This window comes from Alexandromys fortis, unplaced genomic scaffold (genome assembly GCF_014885135.2).
Source record: "Alexandromys fortis isolate MF-2015 unplaced genomic scaffold, M_Fortis_MF-2015_v1.1 scaffold_32, whole genome shotgun sequence".
Taxonomy (NCBI): domain Eukaryota; kingdom Metazoa; phylum Chordata; class Mammalia; order Rodentia; family Cricetidae; genus Alexandromys; species Alexandromys fortis.
Window position 1 is genome coordinate 12,770,376 of NW_026067938.1, and position 16,590 is coordinate 12,786,965.

General features: G+C 37.0%; 1 protein-coding gene across 2 annotated transcripts in view; it reads right to left on the reverse strand.

Moving 5' to 3' along the window:
- Tusc3 (tumor suppressor candidate 3) overlaps positions 1-16,590 on the reverse strand; it is a 144,967-nt gene that overhangs the window by 41,714 nt on the left and 86,663 nt on the right. Inside the window, exon 6 of one of the 2 annotated variants that reach the window (XM_050147388.1) lies at positions 3,506-3,595. The exons of the other annotated variant lie outside the window; for it this stretch is intronic. Coding sequence (XP_050003345.1) covers positions 3,506-3,595 — 90 coding nt within the window. The remainder of the gene's footprint in view (positions 1-3,505; positions 3,596-16,590) is intronic. 2 annotated transcript variants of the gene reach the window in all.

Below are 16,590 nucleotides of genomic sequence, written 5' to 3' on the forward strand. Positions count from 1 at the left end.
GAGACAGAGACAGAGACCCACATTGGAGCACCGGACTGAAATCTCAAGGTCCAAATCAGGAGCAGAAGGAGAGAGAGCACGAGCAAGGAACTCAGGACCGCGAGGGGTGCACCTACACACTGAGACAATGGGGATGTTCTATCGGGAACTCACCAAGGCCAGCTGGCCTGGGTCTGAAAAAGCCTGGGTAAAACCGGTCTTGCTGAACATAGCGGACAATGAGGACTACTGAGAACTCAAGAACAATGGCAATGGGTTTTTGATCCTACTGCACGTATTGGCTTTGTGGGAGCCTAGGCAGTTTGGATGCTCACCTTACTAGACCTGGATGGAGGAGGGTGGTCTTTGGACTTCCCACAGGGCAGAGAACCCTGATTGCTCTTTGGGCAGACGAGGGAGGGGGACTTGATTGGGGGAGGGGGAGGGAAAGGGGAGGCAGAGGTGGGGAAGAGACAGAAATCTTTAATAAATAAATAAATTAATTAAAAAGAAAAAGAAAAGAATGTGGAAATCTGAAGACATTAAGGTAAAGGAACTCATAAAACACTGCTACCTCAACTAAACAGAAGACACTAGATTTCAGAAGACCAGAACACGACCAAACATAGATAGTAACTGTTCCTGAGGTTCCAGGTGAGAGCAGATTCCATCAAGACCTGACTGGAGGCCAATATGTTACATTTTGTCAAAAACTTTGCCTATAAAATTTGAGTGAGAATAAATTCTAAAGTAGCAGACTAATGGATCTGCAGCACTCAAGCTTTGGAATGGTTATTTAAAAGCAAAACAAAAACCTGGAGCAAAAATCGGAGCAGACAAATGTAAGATACATAAAATCTGATAGGAATGCATTTTATATCAGGGGCAAAATAGTACAGGAAATAAAGTATCTGTAAACCTGATGTAAGGGAAACTCCCAAGAGCCTACAAGGATGGCCCCAACTATGACTCCTGGCAGCAAAGGAGGCACAATCTGAACTGGCCATCCCCTGTGATCAGATTGGTGACCACCTCAAATGTCAGCAGGGAGCCTTCATCCAGCAACTGATGGAGGTAGATTCAGAGACTCAAGGCAAAACACTGGACCAAACTAGACTAGAAGAAGAGTCCAGCTGTGAAGAGGGAGAAAGGACATCATAAAAAAAACTCACAGAAATGACTAGACTGCCTCATGGGAATTCACAGAGTCTGAACCAACAAGCAGGGAGCCTTCAGGGAACCACTTAGGTCCTGTGCATACACGTATCAGTGGTGTAGCTTGATCTATATATATATACGTGGGACTCCCGGCAAAGGGAGCAGGAGCTATCCCAGGTGCTTTGACTGGCTCTTGTGCATCTATTTCTCATGCTAGATTGCCTTGCCCAGCCTGAATACAGGGGAAGGCACTTAATCTTGAGACAGTTTGATATGCCATGCTTTGCTGGTACCCATGGGAGGTTTGCCCCTTTTAAAGTCAATACAGGAGAGGGGAGGGAAGATAAGCTGTGGTCAGAATGAAAAATAAATAAATTAAAATTTAAGAAAGCATCTGTAATCTTTAAAGAGTAAAAGTAACATCAGTAAGGAGAAACTGTGCTGTCTACACTAGGGCAGTAAGAAAAGCATCCTGAAGGCAAAACTCCATCCACTGAAGAAGCCAGGGTATAAAATGAAAAATCCATTTCAAAGACTTTCTTCATAAAGAAAGACAGCAGGGCTGCTCTACTATCAGGGCCAGTCGGCCAAGTGTCTTCCTGCTCACGCCACTTAAGCACAGAGAGGACACAAAAACTAGAGCCCAAGGAAGCCTATATTTGTGCAGATGGAAACAGAACCTGGCACTGTTTATGTATGTTGGTTTTGCCTGAACAGGATTTACAGGACTGGGAGGTTTGCACCCAGGTTTCCGAGAAAGTTGACGACATTCCAGGTAGTAAGTCCTTCATGAATCAGTGCATGGAGATGTGAGCCTAAGACAGAATGGAGAACTCAGCATGGCAAAGATGCCAGACGTATGAGAAACCAGCCAAAGTGGATGGCCCAAGAGAAAAAAAAAACACACACATGAACTGAAAGCAATGGGGCCATAAATCTGAGGATGCCCAAGCTAGCGACACTTCACATGGCTTGACAGACAGATTTAATGTCAGCCTGCTAGTTTTCAGTTGTTCAAATTCTCCCATTTGGAATTGGAAAATTTACTCTGAGACATTGTATTTTACTTTTTTTATGTTTTTAAATTTGTCTGGGGCACACATCGAAGAGATTTCCTTGAATGTTCCTAGAAATGTGGTACTTCTACATAGTCTAGGAAGTACACCACCAGGGACTGCTGGTATTGGATGAATGCATCTTACGTTTAGAGATGATCATGAGACTCTGGATGGCAGAGGATGAGATGTCTTCCATAGACTCATGCTTTGAGCATGTATTCCCCAATTAGTGGCAGTTTCTTGAGAGGCTATTGATTTTTAACATGTGAGTGGTTTGCTGGAAGACATCAGGTCACAAGAAATAAGGTCACAAGGACCTTTGAGAGGACCAAATGCCCCTACTCTAGGGTCTACTTTCTCTGTTTCCAGGTCTGCTGTAGTGCACGCAGACTCTGCCTGACGTTCCTGCTCTCATGGATTAGCGTACCCTCAGATTGTGAGCCAAAGTACATATATCTTCCTTGAGATGCTTCTGCTGGGTGCTCTGGTGAGAGCAGTACAACAGGAACCATAACTGGCTACACAGTGAAATGTTTACTCATGAGATCCATGTGGAAAAAGAACTGGTCACAGGCACGGGTGGGATGAGGAGATAACAGATAGCAGTCTGCTGACCTGGATGACATCACCATGCCATCCAGTAAAAATTCTTCTATTTTCCCAAAAGAACAAAAAAGAAAATGAGAAAATAAAGTAAATCTCTAAATATTTTTAAAACTCAGAAACCTAATATTAAGCTTGCAGGGGAGAAAGTGGATATGTAAATCTATTATAGTATTTCCTTCCCACCTAAATAAAAGGAATCTAACAGGCCAAGTCATATGACTTCGTAAGCTATTACTGATATAAATTCCACTACATATTTTTAATAATTCATAAATTTTACAAGGTTTTCAACTCTACTTTTAAGTAGTAGAGGTTTCTTAATACTCTAATATGATGTTAGAATTCTTAATGATATTTAAATTAACTTCTAAAGATTAAACTTATTACTAATGGGACACTAGATACTTGTTTATTTTTTTTTATGTTGTATTTCATGTTGTTGTCACAGTAATTTGCAAACCTGTAGAATACTGTAAGTCTATGTAATGCTTAGACATTAATGTTTAGGATCATAACATCAAAGAAGTCTTTATACTAAGTAATACATATTATGTGTTTATGCATGTGTGTGTATATGGGGCAGAAGTAGTAAATGAAAAAAATGTGTGGTTTTATGAAGAAATCCTGCTCTTACTAGAGGATAATCATAGCTTCATTTAAGAGGCATCTTGTTTATAGTATCGATTGATAGAAAACAAACTTACCACTTGTCCATTGTGTGGGTTCTTATGAGCATATGGAGGTCCACGGATATGATTCCACATCTGGCCAGACGTCATAGCAAAGACTATACACTGAAAACCAGGGTACAATATTTCAATACATAAGCCAGGGAATGGCAGAATAATGCATTTAAAAAGTAACACTCACCATTAAACTACCATTTAAGAATCATGTTTCAGCTCACACAGTAAAAAAAAAATCATTTACTATAAGATTCTGAGCATATTACTCATCCTATCTGCATCTTCAATTCCACAGCTATGAACCTGACTAATTTTCCCCGAGAGATACAGTGATGGCTAAATGACAGAACATGTTTTGCCCCTGGCAGAGTGACAACCTGAGAGCCCTTGTCAAGCTGCCAGCCCAGAGAACAGCTGAGACAGGAGGCAGAGATAAAGAGCATGAGCCTCTCCATCTCCTAAACTTCCTTTGCACGCTGGCTGGGGCTTTCCAAAGCTGATGTTCTTGGGTTACCATAGCTCCACCCCCACTACTACTTAGCTGCTTTTGGCAAAGTGCCCACAACAAATCTAAATCCGTAGAGATGGAAGAATCTATGAAAAGATACATTCAAGAAGAACTCCTAGAGATTATTTTTATACCTGTTGGCTCTATGCCAGAAATGTTTATTTGGAATATATTCTTGACGGTAACAAAGCATTAATGGGGGGGTGTTAATGAACAAGAAGTAACAGACTGGTCATGATCGTGTGACTAATATGGTATGTGACTAATACCAAAATACTATTTTAAAATTCATAAACTCAAAAACACCTCTAGAACAAAATGTGTGCCTGAGGTCAGAATGTTCCCTTTGGCCCTGTGATCTGTCCTATTACTCTTCACTTCAGTGGCCATCTCTGGAACTGACCTGTCTCCATGAGGTTAAATATAGCAATAAACAACTAGCCAGGTTTGTGCGGTTTGTTCATTTTTTGTTTTATTTTTAAAAAGGACAGGAAGAAGAGCAGGATGTGGCACATCTTTAGAGGACAGAAAAACTCAGAGAACTAAGTTGGATTATGTGCAATAACTGCTTTTTGAACCAGAATTTCAACAGAAAATGGACAACTAGTCTAGAGATGTTAATCTCAGTCTTCTACTCGCCTTGCTGAAAGTAACTCTGAAATTAATTTGCTCTTCTTAGAAGCCAGGACTGACATGGGCAGGGTTGAGTAAGACATTTTCTGAAGCCAGATATCTACAAATATTTGTACAAAACTTAAGACTGTATATTAGAATACCAGTTCTACTATAGGTAGAGAACATATCTAACCATCTAGAAGTATAGGTTATGATGGAATTATGTGAGGAAAATAAATTCTATATTTAATTCACATATTAGTGCCAGTGGTTAGAGAGACTGGTGAGTTAAAACTTTGTGCTAAAGACATACAGTTCAGGTAAAAGGTATTTGGAAATCCCACAGAGATATAGTAGTGAAAAACATTTATAGTAGAACAGCTGACCTCTGCTACTGTCATAGACAGCCAAAGACACCAGAACTCTACCAGTTTGGGGCAAGGCCCTCACATGAACTAAATCTGCAAGTGAAGCTACCCTGGTGCACCTTGCCTTCTTGTACTGACTGCTTTGGTAATCCTACTTCCAGACACGGCCAAGGTTAGACTTCATGAAGAGACAGTACTTGCACTATGGAGAACAGTTTCGAGAAATTAGTAGGAAGAAATAATAGTGGCCTCTCCCATGGTACTGATAAGAAATGACAGAAGGACAATCATATAAGAGGTGGAAACAGTGGGCCTTGACAGTTTATTGACATGACAGAAAACATACTCAAAGCTAAAACTAAGAAGCCAGGTATCTGGCTTCTTGTTTATCACTGAGGCAGAGTCTCGTAGTTGATGTATAAGCTATGTTCGCATGGAAATAACTGCGTGGTGCAATCTGACTTGTGAGCCAGTTTCCACCTCCTGGGGTCTAGGATTACCATGAACAATATGTATGGCTACATTACTGATTTCTGACTAGAGCAATAGGGTAATTGAAGAGCTACTCAGAGAAACTCAGAATGAGGTTTAGGCATGCAAGAGTAAATAAGGAGGGTGAGAGACTTGGAATTCAGTTTAAAAGGGCAACCTACAATACACCTTCAAAATACTCCTTTCTGAAGCTGAAACAATGGCTCTGTAGCTAAGATCAATAGGCACTCACATATACACATAAAATCAAATCTTTAGAAAATTCATTTCCAAATGCACTACACATGTTATATAACAACAGCAGTAAAGGGAAAGATGACTATAGATGACTATGAGAAGAAATTGAGGGTAGAAGGGACATCTATATCATCACCTCTCCAAGGCTCAGGGCACATCACCGTAGAGGGGTCAGAAAGAACACAAGAGCTCAAGGTCAGGAAGGAGTGCTGTGAACAGCTGTCTGCTGGACATGATGGGATGCTGTACCAATGAACGCCACAGCATGGCTGCATGCACAAGACCTACACCCACTGGGCCTATTAACAGCCCATCATGGGATTTTAGAAAGGAAGCTATTATACTCCGGCCAGCTGCACTGCTAGAGAATTAGTTACAAAGAGAAGATTTTACAATGATACTGAAAGAAGTGAGGGTGGTTAGAGTACTACTATTAATAAGTGAGAAGGGGAACAATCTAGCACATGAACAAGAGGTGTTAGCCTCAGGTAGGAGTTGAATTTGTTCAGTGTTGACAGTAGTCCAAGACACAGGAGGTTCATCTATCAAACAGGGTGCTGCAAAGGAGTCTGGGAATTTACATCAGATAAAAACAAATCTTCATTTGCAATCATAACAAAAATGCATAATCATTGTGAACTGTGCATTTGAGTGCCAGATCAAAACCATTTTTGTGGCATGTGAACTACACTCAATAAAACAAATATAGAATTTTTCCTAAAATTTCCATGTTATAGAGTTTAGCCAATATTTGAAAATAAAGAATTACTGCTAAATTATGATACTGATATCATGATACTGTGAAATATTAACATAGCAATAGATACAAGTGTAAACACATTTTGCTAGTGCTCAAGAGAAAATTACTAAATTTTCTTAAACATAGATTAAGCAACAACACAATCTGTGGTAGGTTACTTAAATTTTGCAAATTTCCTTTAGTTAATTATGTACTCGGGTCCAGAAGCTGGAGTAAGAAACATAAAGGAGCCTTAAGGAAAGGATCCTCTCCTGAGCCAGCTGAAGCAGTGCAGACATACTTCCGGAAATCTAGAACTCACAAAGTTCTGGCAATTTTCACAAGACACAAGAAAATCCTGAATGAACAATCTTCTAAAATTCATGGCTTGCTAAGTTTATCCCAACCAGCCTTTAAATGTGACATGTTTTCCTCTTTGGCCTTAACAGCTAAAATATTACCATCTCAGTATACTCCTTAATGTGGATATTTCGGGGGTTCCATTAATATAAGTGAGACTTTTATTAAATATAAGATTCAGAAAATGCATGATTCATGAGGACACAGTCTCTATGAACCATCACAACGAACAAGAACACAGTGCTAGTCTTTCGTCTTCTTTAAATATTTGGTTACCTGCCCTACTGTTATTGACGTGGTGACGTTCTTTATACTTGTGAATCTAGGTTTTTTTTTTTTTTTAAATACACAGAGGGCAAGTAAGACTTAGCAAAAGGATGCTATTCCCTTCATTATATTAGTGTCACACAGCAAACAGTTCTGACCTTTAATAAAGCTCATTCATTTATTCTATGACACTTCATCTTTTGCTCTAGGATATTCTTTTCTAACCATGCATACCTACACCTTCTGTTGAAAACATCACACTCCCTCATAGATTAATAATTCAGTTTGCTGTCTTATACCAGGTTGTAGGTGAGAGGTATGTTCATGTTTTTGGCACTTCCACTGCATTGTAAAACCTATTTGTCTCAAAATGCATGGTTGTATAACCTTGAACATGTTTTTAGACAACTGTGTTCTGTGTATCTTGCTGTGAAATGAAGAAAATTTTACTAAGAATATACAGTTTATGTTGGTTTTTAAGTATCATTTTCAATCATTTTAGCTTTACTTTCATGTAGTTATGCTTATTCTATTCTTTGCTCTTTGCATTTTCAGCAATATTAGTATCTCTAGTCAACTGTCAGAAAAATTCCCACAGTAAAAAACACATATTGTTACAGTGTGGAATCATCCAATTTGTGATTACATTCTACCTTTGCTTAAGTCCCTTTTCTTAAAACAATCTTTTAATAATAATCTTGGTATAGTTTACTTACCTTTTATTGGACTGGCATAGGAGTGCTTCTGACAGTCTGACAATGTGTGATTTCTTTAAAACTTTCTTTTATTTGGTTAAAGCATCTGAATATTTTATATTGTTAATTTATGTACATCAACCTTGCTGAATTACTCCCTAGCTCTCGTATTTCTATTCATTCTCATTCATATTCTCTTCCCCCTCCACTTATGCACATCCAGAGCCCACGATAAAACTTCCAATAAGAGGCATCTTATTCTTCATCTCAGAGATGTCAAAATTTGTGAATTAAGATGTTTAGAGAATGTTTCATTGTCAGATTGACTGATCCCTTCCTACCCATTTTTCATTTACTTTTATGCCAATGGTGCTAAATCTAGGAAATACTCATATACATAAGAACATGATTCTTTTTTCATATTAGTGTTAGAAAATTTTATTAAATTTTTATATTAAAGTGGCCTTCTATTATTGAAATAAAAATATAACTCACATTACTGTTTTAATGATAAAAATCAAAATTTTGTTGAAAATATTTCCATTTATATTCATGAGAACTGACTTATTATTTTATTTTTAAATACCTGTGTCATAACTAAAAAAGCAATTATTTTATTTCAGAAACCTAAGAAAATTTCTATTCATATTGATTAAAGTATTTATATGATAAGACTAATTCTTCTTAATTGTTTGGGAGAATTAGCTATCTATTATATGAAGGTGCTAAGAATGGACTCAATAGCATATAATGCAGATATTCTCTCTCTCATGTCTCGATTTGTTTTGCTAAATTTACTTAAGTTTCTTAATAATTACCAATTACAATGTTGAAATGTGATCCCTTAATTAACAAGGTATCTACTAAATCATGGCTAGGCTACGACCCTGACAAAGTTCAAATCTATGTGCTATCATGTCTTGAACAGACAGAAACTGGATCCCAAACTGGAAGTGTCACATCATAGTATTAAAAAAAAATCTATCTTGCTTCTGGGGTTCTAAAAGTATTTTGTACTTGGTAAATATGTTAAGACACTATATGCCTGAAGTGTTTGCTAAATTATTTCCTGATTTTTTTGTTTCTCTACAAAACCAGATACTTGGGTATTTAAAATATAAATTTTTAAACACTGGATGAAGACCAAAAGTTGGGCTAAAATGGACACACTGTAAACAGCAACAATAAGAGTCACTCAGAGAATGCTGCTCATTCAAGGAGCGGCTTCAAAGGTTATTCCACTGGGAAGTATTTCAGGCCCCTCAGGCTGGACCTTAATCCAGTCTAAAAGAAGCCCTATTTGGAAAACTAAGATTTGAGCATGCATTCAAAGCTCAATTTAAAGCACAGCATGAGTACACACGCCTGCCCGACCTTCCTCGCTGTACGAGGAGGATTCTGAAGGCTTTGTGTGCCACTTTATCATGGCTTATCTTTGTGTCACCCTAAGTTCTTGAATGTTCTCAGTACAAGGCAAATTTTCAGACTCTCTTGGTATTCAATAAACACCTGAACAAAGGAAAGGCAATTGCACTTAAACTCACAACTGTTATTCTGAAACTGATCTAAATAAGGTAGCAGAAGAAGGAAAAATTAAAATGTACTAACTCCTCAACTGGAGTCTAATAACATGGTTAGTAAAAATAACCACATCTTCAAATCTAAACTGTCAGTTCGCTTCACTTCCACTCTTTCATCAAACCCTTCCAGCACTGTCGTGCGCTCCCAAGTCTACAGACATACTTCTATCTCACAGTTGCAAGGGATACTGACTTTTAGTTCTTGTAAACCTGGCAAGCATTCAACAGAACTCAATATATTGTGCCAACCCTCTCACAAAGAGAAGTTTTTAGAACCCTGTGATCAACTAAGAGCGCTGCTCCTAACACGTACGTTTATGCTTTCCAAAATGGGCTACTCAGCTCTGGAGGCTCCCCAAGTCCAGCATGGTCCACGCCACTATACATTTAACAACTCGAAGCAATGGGCTTTCATAAGATAGTTCACTTGGTGAAACTGGTTTACATTTCAAATACTTAAAAAGATGAATAAAATAACAAAACACACTTTATCATTTCTCACTTCTGCAGCTGTTTCATAGATATATCTACTTAGCATCAGAGATAAACTTTAAAAAAAGTTTTTAATCTTCTTATACAAAATTTATGGAAGACTGCAAGTATTTTCAGGCCTTGGAATTAATCAAATACTAGCTGTTAATGAAAAAATTCAAATATAGTTACAGTTCTATATCAGTGAATTACACATGTAAATTCAATTAATCAGAAATCAGAAACAATTTTAGAAAATTTTGACTACTCTGAAACATGTAGACTTGTTTTCCATGGTATTTGTCCCTACATGGTAAAACGTGATAAGCATTTACATGGTACTCATTAACCTATAAATGATTCTAATATAGATATTTACAGGACATTGAGCATCTGCAGACTGTGCTTTCTAGATGCCTCCCAGATAAAGTCTTTTATAGGTATGAAACAATGTAAGTATTCAGAATTCTAAGTAAGAATATACGATTTTATTATTACATATCCTTAAAATAAAACAATGCAACTGCTATTCCCAGCGATTACACGGATCTTCTCCTACATACAGCCTTCCTCTACCATCCTTTGGATTCAGCGACCAACTCCTTCAGACAATCTCCCATATTCCACTCCAGATGGCAGATTTGCAGACCACCTATTGTGGCCTTCCTTCCTCTCTGCTCCTGTTCCCAAGAGATCTCACAGATCTATCTCATTAACAGCCTTTCTCTAACACCCCATCCTATGTCTCAGCTACTCCCACAGACACTTCCTGGAAACACTTCTGCCATGCTGGCTAGGGAATCAGGTGGGCTATTTTACCTCTCCCTCTTCTCTGCCAATTCCAATCCTGGAGTCTTAACTCCATCCTTGTAGCAGACTACCTTTTTCTCATTCCTCTCTGCCCCTATTCCCAGAGGTCTACACAGGTCCTGGTCTCACACCAAGCTTTCTTCCCTCTACTCTTCAACACCATCCCTCTTCTAGGTCATCCCCATTTCTCAGTATTAGCTTCCAATACCTAGAAAGACATTAAGACCCCTCATGGCCACACTGAGCAGGATCACAGAAGCAATAAACAGTCACCACACTCTAAGAACCAGAGAGGGCAACAGAAACCATGAAACAAAACACACACTTAGCAAACACAAGACCAGATAGCAATACCTACAGTTATAATCAACCCAAATCCAGATGCCTAGACACCAACACAAAAATATATTCAATAATAACAGCAGGACAATATATTGCTAAATGAAATGAAAAATTTAGAAACATGATGAGGAACCTCAGAGGCGAGCTTCTCCAACAAAGCTCAAGGTACAGAATAGAGATAGAAGAATGGATATCCCCGGTTAAAGAAAATTTTAATTAAAAAAAAATCCAGACACAAAAAACAGGAAATCTAGGAAACTATGAAAAGACCATTTGAGAATAATAGGAATAGTGAAGAAGAGGAAGAAAACCAGGTAAAGACATAGAAAATATTTTCAGCAAAACTGTAGGAGAAATTTTCCCTAACCTAAAAAAGGAGGTGCCTACAAGAAACATCCAGAACACCAGACAGGACGAGAAAAGGCATTCCCCTCAGCACATAAAGATCAAAGTACTAACCTGATTCTCATTAGTATAGAAAATTAAGAAGTAGGTTTAAAAAGACAATACATTCTAAAGATATAAATCATTCCAGGGACCTGTGAGGATTCTCCACGAAAATTCACGAGACTGCACATAAAAACTACCTATTTATGGAGGAGGCAAATCTATCCAATGATCCAGTAGCTTGATAAAGAAGTATTTGTGGCTCTGCTCAAATACCAACTCACTGAAAAAAATAACAACTATTTGTTTCCCACTTACAAAGGTGAACAAACAACGAACCACAGAGGCAGCATTATATAAGTCACGAGATACAGTTTATGAAATACAATTGGGCGCAGGGTGGAAATGGCACACACTTTTAATGCTAGCACTCTGGAGGCAGAGGCTGGCATGTCCCTAAATTTGAGGACAGCCTGCTCTACAGAGAGAATTCCAAGACAGCCAGGGCTATACAGAGAACCCTGTCTTGAAAATCTAAAATTAATTAATTAGCTAATTAATTAATTGAAATACATAAGGGAGGAGTTTTTTTTTCTACCCTCCGTGAAATCAGAGCCACTCAATATCTTTGAATGTTTATTTCAACAAATCACAACGTGTTTAAGGCTTAAGGGCCTTTCCTGAATGTGAAAATTGTCTGGGAATTTATACTAATCTTCAGCCTTTAAGCTTCTCATAAAATCTAAGTAATTAAACTGATATAATTTCTTTGAGGCAGGAGAAACATTAGGGTGTGAGAATCTACTAGCACAGCTCATCAGTAGGAGCAAACAGAAAGAACTTCTATCCCACTGTGATTTACCGCGATAATAAGGATGGCTTATTAGACTTTTAATGATGTCTTATCTTTCATGTTTTTAATTGCAGATCCTTGGGATGTTTTCTCTTGTGTTTGAAATGAACGTCACTATTCACCACACTAATATTGCTTAGGTTAGAATGACAGTAATCTGTGAAAAACTAGAGGTGTCATGCAGCTCTGCACTATGGGCTACAAACGACACAATTTTAACCCAGTCTCGTATTTCAAGCAACACCGCTTTTGGAAAATTACAATCTTTATATTTGTTCTGTGTTCCTTGAAATTATATACTACTATAATTCAACATTGTATTCAATCATTCTATAACAATACCATAAATCAGGAAACGATTAATCCTCCAATTAAAAGGAAAGTAGAATAAACGGAGAATGAACCAATGACCTGGGTTCGGTTCCAGTAAACCATTGTTGCCTTCAATAAATAGAAAGTATTTAAGAATAATTTTGTCTTCTACTCAAGAAGCTTAAGAGACAGTAAAATATACCTGTCTCACTTTTGTAATATAACTTGGAACCTAGGAAGCTATGAAATACGTATGTGTTAATACCTCCAGAGCTCATTTCCTCTTTGCCAGGAAGTTCAAATCTTTCTGTCCATCCTATATAAAAATCATGATGAATAATTTCCTCCTGTTTGCAATATACAGTATATTCTTATTTGAGTCATGAACCAAAAGCATAAAGTAAGTACAGTAGTAAATATAATCATTACCCTTACAGGACAGTGTACTCAGTGGTAAGGGCTTATAACACTAATTAATTTCTTGGGAAGCATGTTTTTAAAGATCATCTATAAAACATATACCTAGTAGTACCTAGACTTTTTTTTCCTAGAAAATAGCACAGGGTAAGAGGCTGTTTCCAGACAGAATTTCTCTTTGTTACAGCTCTGGCTTTTTCTAGGACCCACTGTACTTTGATCAGGCTGGCCTTTAACAAAGATCCACCTGCCTTTGTCTCCCAAGTGCTGGCATTAAAGGTGTGAGAGTTTAATCTCTATGTTAAAGAAAGGAAGAGATATAAAAAAGTAGGCAGTTTACTTTTTTAAGATCAATTTATCATCATGATAGAACTGAAAATGTCTTGTCTGAAAACGTCTGTTCTAGAATTCTGTTAGTGACTTCAAAATGGCTCTTATGGAGAGTGGTTTACATGCCAAGACTCCCTTGTCGGGTAAGTATTTTTAAACGTTAGAATATAGTCTTCTATGCCAAGGTAACTAGTTCATATGGTTTCAAGTAAAACTCAACAAAACTATGCACATGTGTCCAGTGGACTAATACCCTAGATAAAAATAAAAAAAAGTTCCTGATTTTAGACACAGCCAGCTTTCTGAGTAGAGAATACAGGTAATTAGGTTCAAATTCCAGTTCAGAGAGTTTCCAGCTGCGCAAACTGTAGCAAGTTGATTTTAATTGACTCTTTGTTTTCCTGTAAAATAATAATATAAACTTCTTTGCATAATTCCTGCAACACACACATAAATTCAATAAATAATATTTATCATTATTGCCATCTGATATGCTATGAGAGTTCAGAGAAGAAAACTGACTACTATTTATCCTTTTTGTTTGAAACAGAGGCCAGATTTGATATGATATTCTTTAAGTACTAGTGAATTGGAAAATTTCAACTATTGGATGAGACTGATTGTTTATTCACGGTTCCATGACTCCCAAAATAATCACACAAAAACTATATTATTTGCAATACTGTTTGGCCAGTAGCTTAAAGGTATTTCTAGTTAGCTCTTGTATCCTAAACTAACCCATCTTCATTAAACCGTGCATCACCACAAAGTCGTGGCCTATTGACAAAGTTTCAGTAGGCTCCATTGGAGGTGGCTATCTCTTACAGCTGTTACACGGCTTCTCACTGACTCTGCCTGCTTTCTTCCAGCATTCAGTTTAGTTCTCCTGCTTAGCTCTATTCTCCCCATCACAGGCCAAAGCAGCTTCTTTATCCATTAACCAATAAAAGCAACACATATACAGAAGGTCTTCCCACATTATTCAACAACACTTTCAAAGACAAACTGTACTTTTACAAATAAATTTGGGTATTTGCTGAAATAAGCAACCTCAAATCCAGTCAAGACAAAACTTAACTTACTTTTTGACATGACACAGTTTACCCAATGTTTATTTATTTTCTTATACTTTAACTCAATTAATACAAAAAAAAATAAAACTAAGAAAAGATAGGTGTTGCCTTCTTTACTCTTAAAAACATGAATTCAAACATACAATATTTCATGATACTGGAAAGACTCAGCATATCTAAACTGCATGTTCCTGGAGAAGAGAGACCTGCTGAGAGCTGCCGAGAGTGCCTACTGCCCAGAGTCTCTCCTAGACTGCTCCCTCTGGTCTGTGTGCTTTCAGTCCACCCTGTGAATCCCATCTCACTTCTAATTATCCTAACGACTTGCTGAAAATAAAATGTGAAGTATGAAGGACATAAAAAAGGCTATTGGATGTAGGCAAAGTGAGAAAAAGCTGGACAAGTATGCTACTAGACTATACATATTGCATCACACATGTCTGATTTTAATATGCTAACCATAGATAATTCAGCTATCTTGTTTAACTTTTCACAATATTTTATTTTAATTGGAAATATTTATAGGTTTCACCATGACATTTTCAGACACACATATATCATGCTTTGACATATGTATCTAGTCCTCTAAGCTTTTCTTCTTCCTACAGGAAATGTAAGATATTTCACTATCATGTACTTTCTTCCTATTATAAAAGAGACTTAATTATGTATTCTAATTGTGCCATATCTAAGACACCTATACATCAATACTACTAAAGTCTACTATTGTAGGTTCTTCAAAAACTGCCTGAAATCTTCACATGACAGCTATATTAAAAGTAAATCATGTCAATAACGAATTTCATTCTAACTTTTACCCTAATATTTTTATTGCACATATGACTAACTTAAAGAGTAAAATGAAGAATAATGAAACAAAATTAAGCATGATTTTAACCTTTACTACAAAGATGTCTACTATGGTTATTGCCAGATAAGCAGTGCCTAATTAACAATGTTCACATGAATTCACAGTTTATTAACCTTTTAAAATTGTGATTGATTATGATTTCTGTGGCATCTAATTATATTCACAATGACAATCTATTTCTCCTCTAAACAATTATTGTGATGTTTTACAATTAACAAGACTCATAATGCTTAACCTGTCACATGACATACTGCTTCCTATTTGATGCTTTTTATTTTAAAATTCTGGTGCTAATTTGCCATATTTCTTATAGGATTTCTGCTTTCATAAGTGCAGTTTGCAACATGCCTGGATACTATGTTTTAGTCTTCTCTAAATTATAATATTCTTAAAATATTTTTAATATGTATCTTTTATTATTTATAGAATAATAACTGCTAAAGTTTCCATAAACTATGACATATTCTCTACTTTATTTTTCTGGTGTAAACAGGATCCTTATTTATAACTCATTTAATACTATATATGCGTATGCATCTATTGTTGCTTTTTGTTTGTATTATCTGTATGATTCATATATGGATATGGTTTCCTTTTCGTTAACTAGCTATTAGCCAGAGTTTACTCTGAGAAGGAAGCAATTTTCAAAGCTGGGTAGTCCATTTTATATTTTAAAGAAATCTACTGTTTCATTAAAATTCAAAACCTCAACATGGCCAGGCTCAGTGACACACACCATTAATCCCAGAAATCTGGTAGCAGAGACAGATGGATCTCTGTGAATCCGAAGCCAGCCTGGTCTACACAGTTCTAAGACAGGCAGAGCTACACAGTGAAATCCTGTCTCAAAGAAACCAAAACAAACAAACAAAAAATAAAACCAAACCTCAACACTACCATACCTCTCTCATCTACCACAACCCATCTAGGTACACTAACTTTTCACTCACTCATTTCTCCATTGTCAGGGCCAAGACTGCTTAACTTTTAAGATCAAAGGAGAGCTATCATATTCAAAGTGGTGCGGCTCTACCATAATTAGAAAATCATGACATATTTTCCAATAATAACAAGAAGTTAATGGCATCAATCCCTTAACTCAAAAGACTGACAGACCAGATTTAAAAAAAAAAACACACCCCTCTAAATATTGCCTGAACACACACTTAAAATTAAAGATGGAAAAGTTATTTCAAGCAAATGCCACCAGAAAGCAAGCATGAGTAGCTACACTAGTATCTCAGCACCTCATAAAAAATTAGAGATAAAGAAGAGCAGTTCAATACAATAACTCCCTATCAAGACTATATATGACTGTATATAAGAATTACACACACACACACACACACACACACACACACACACACACACACACA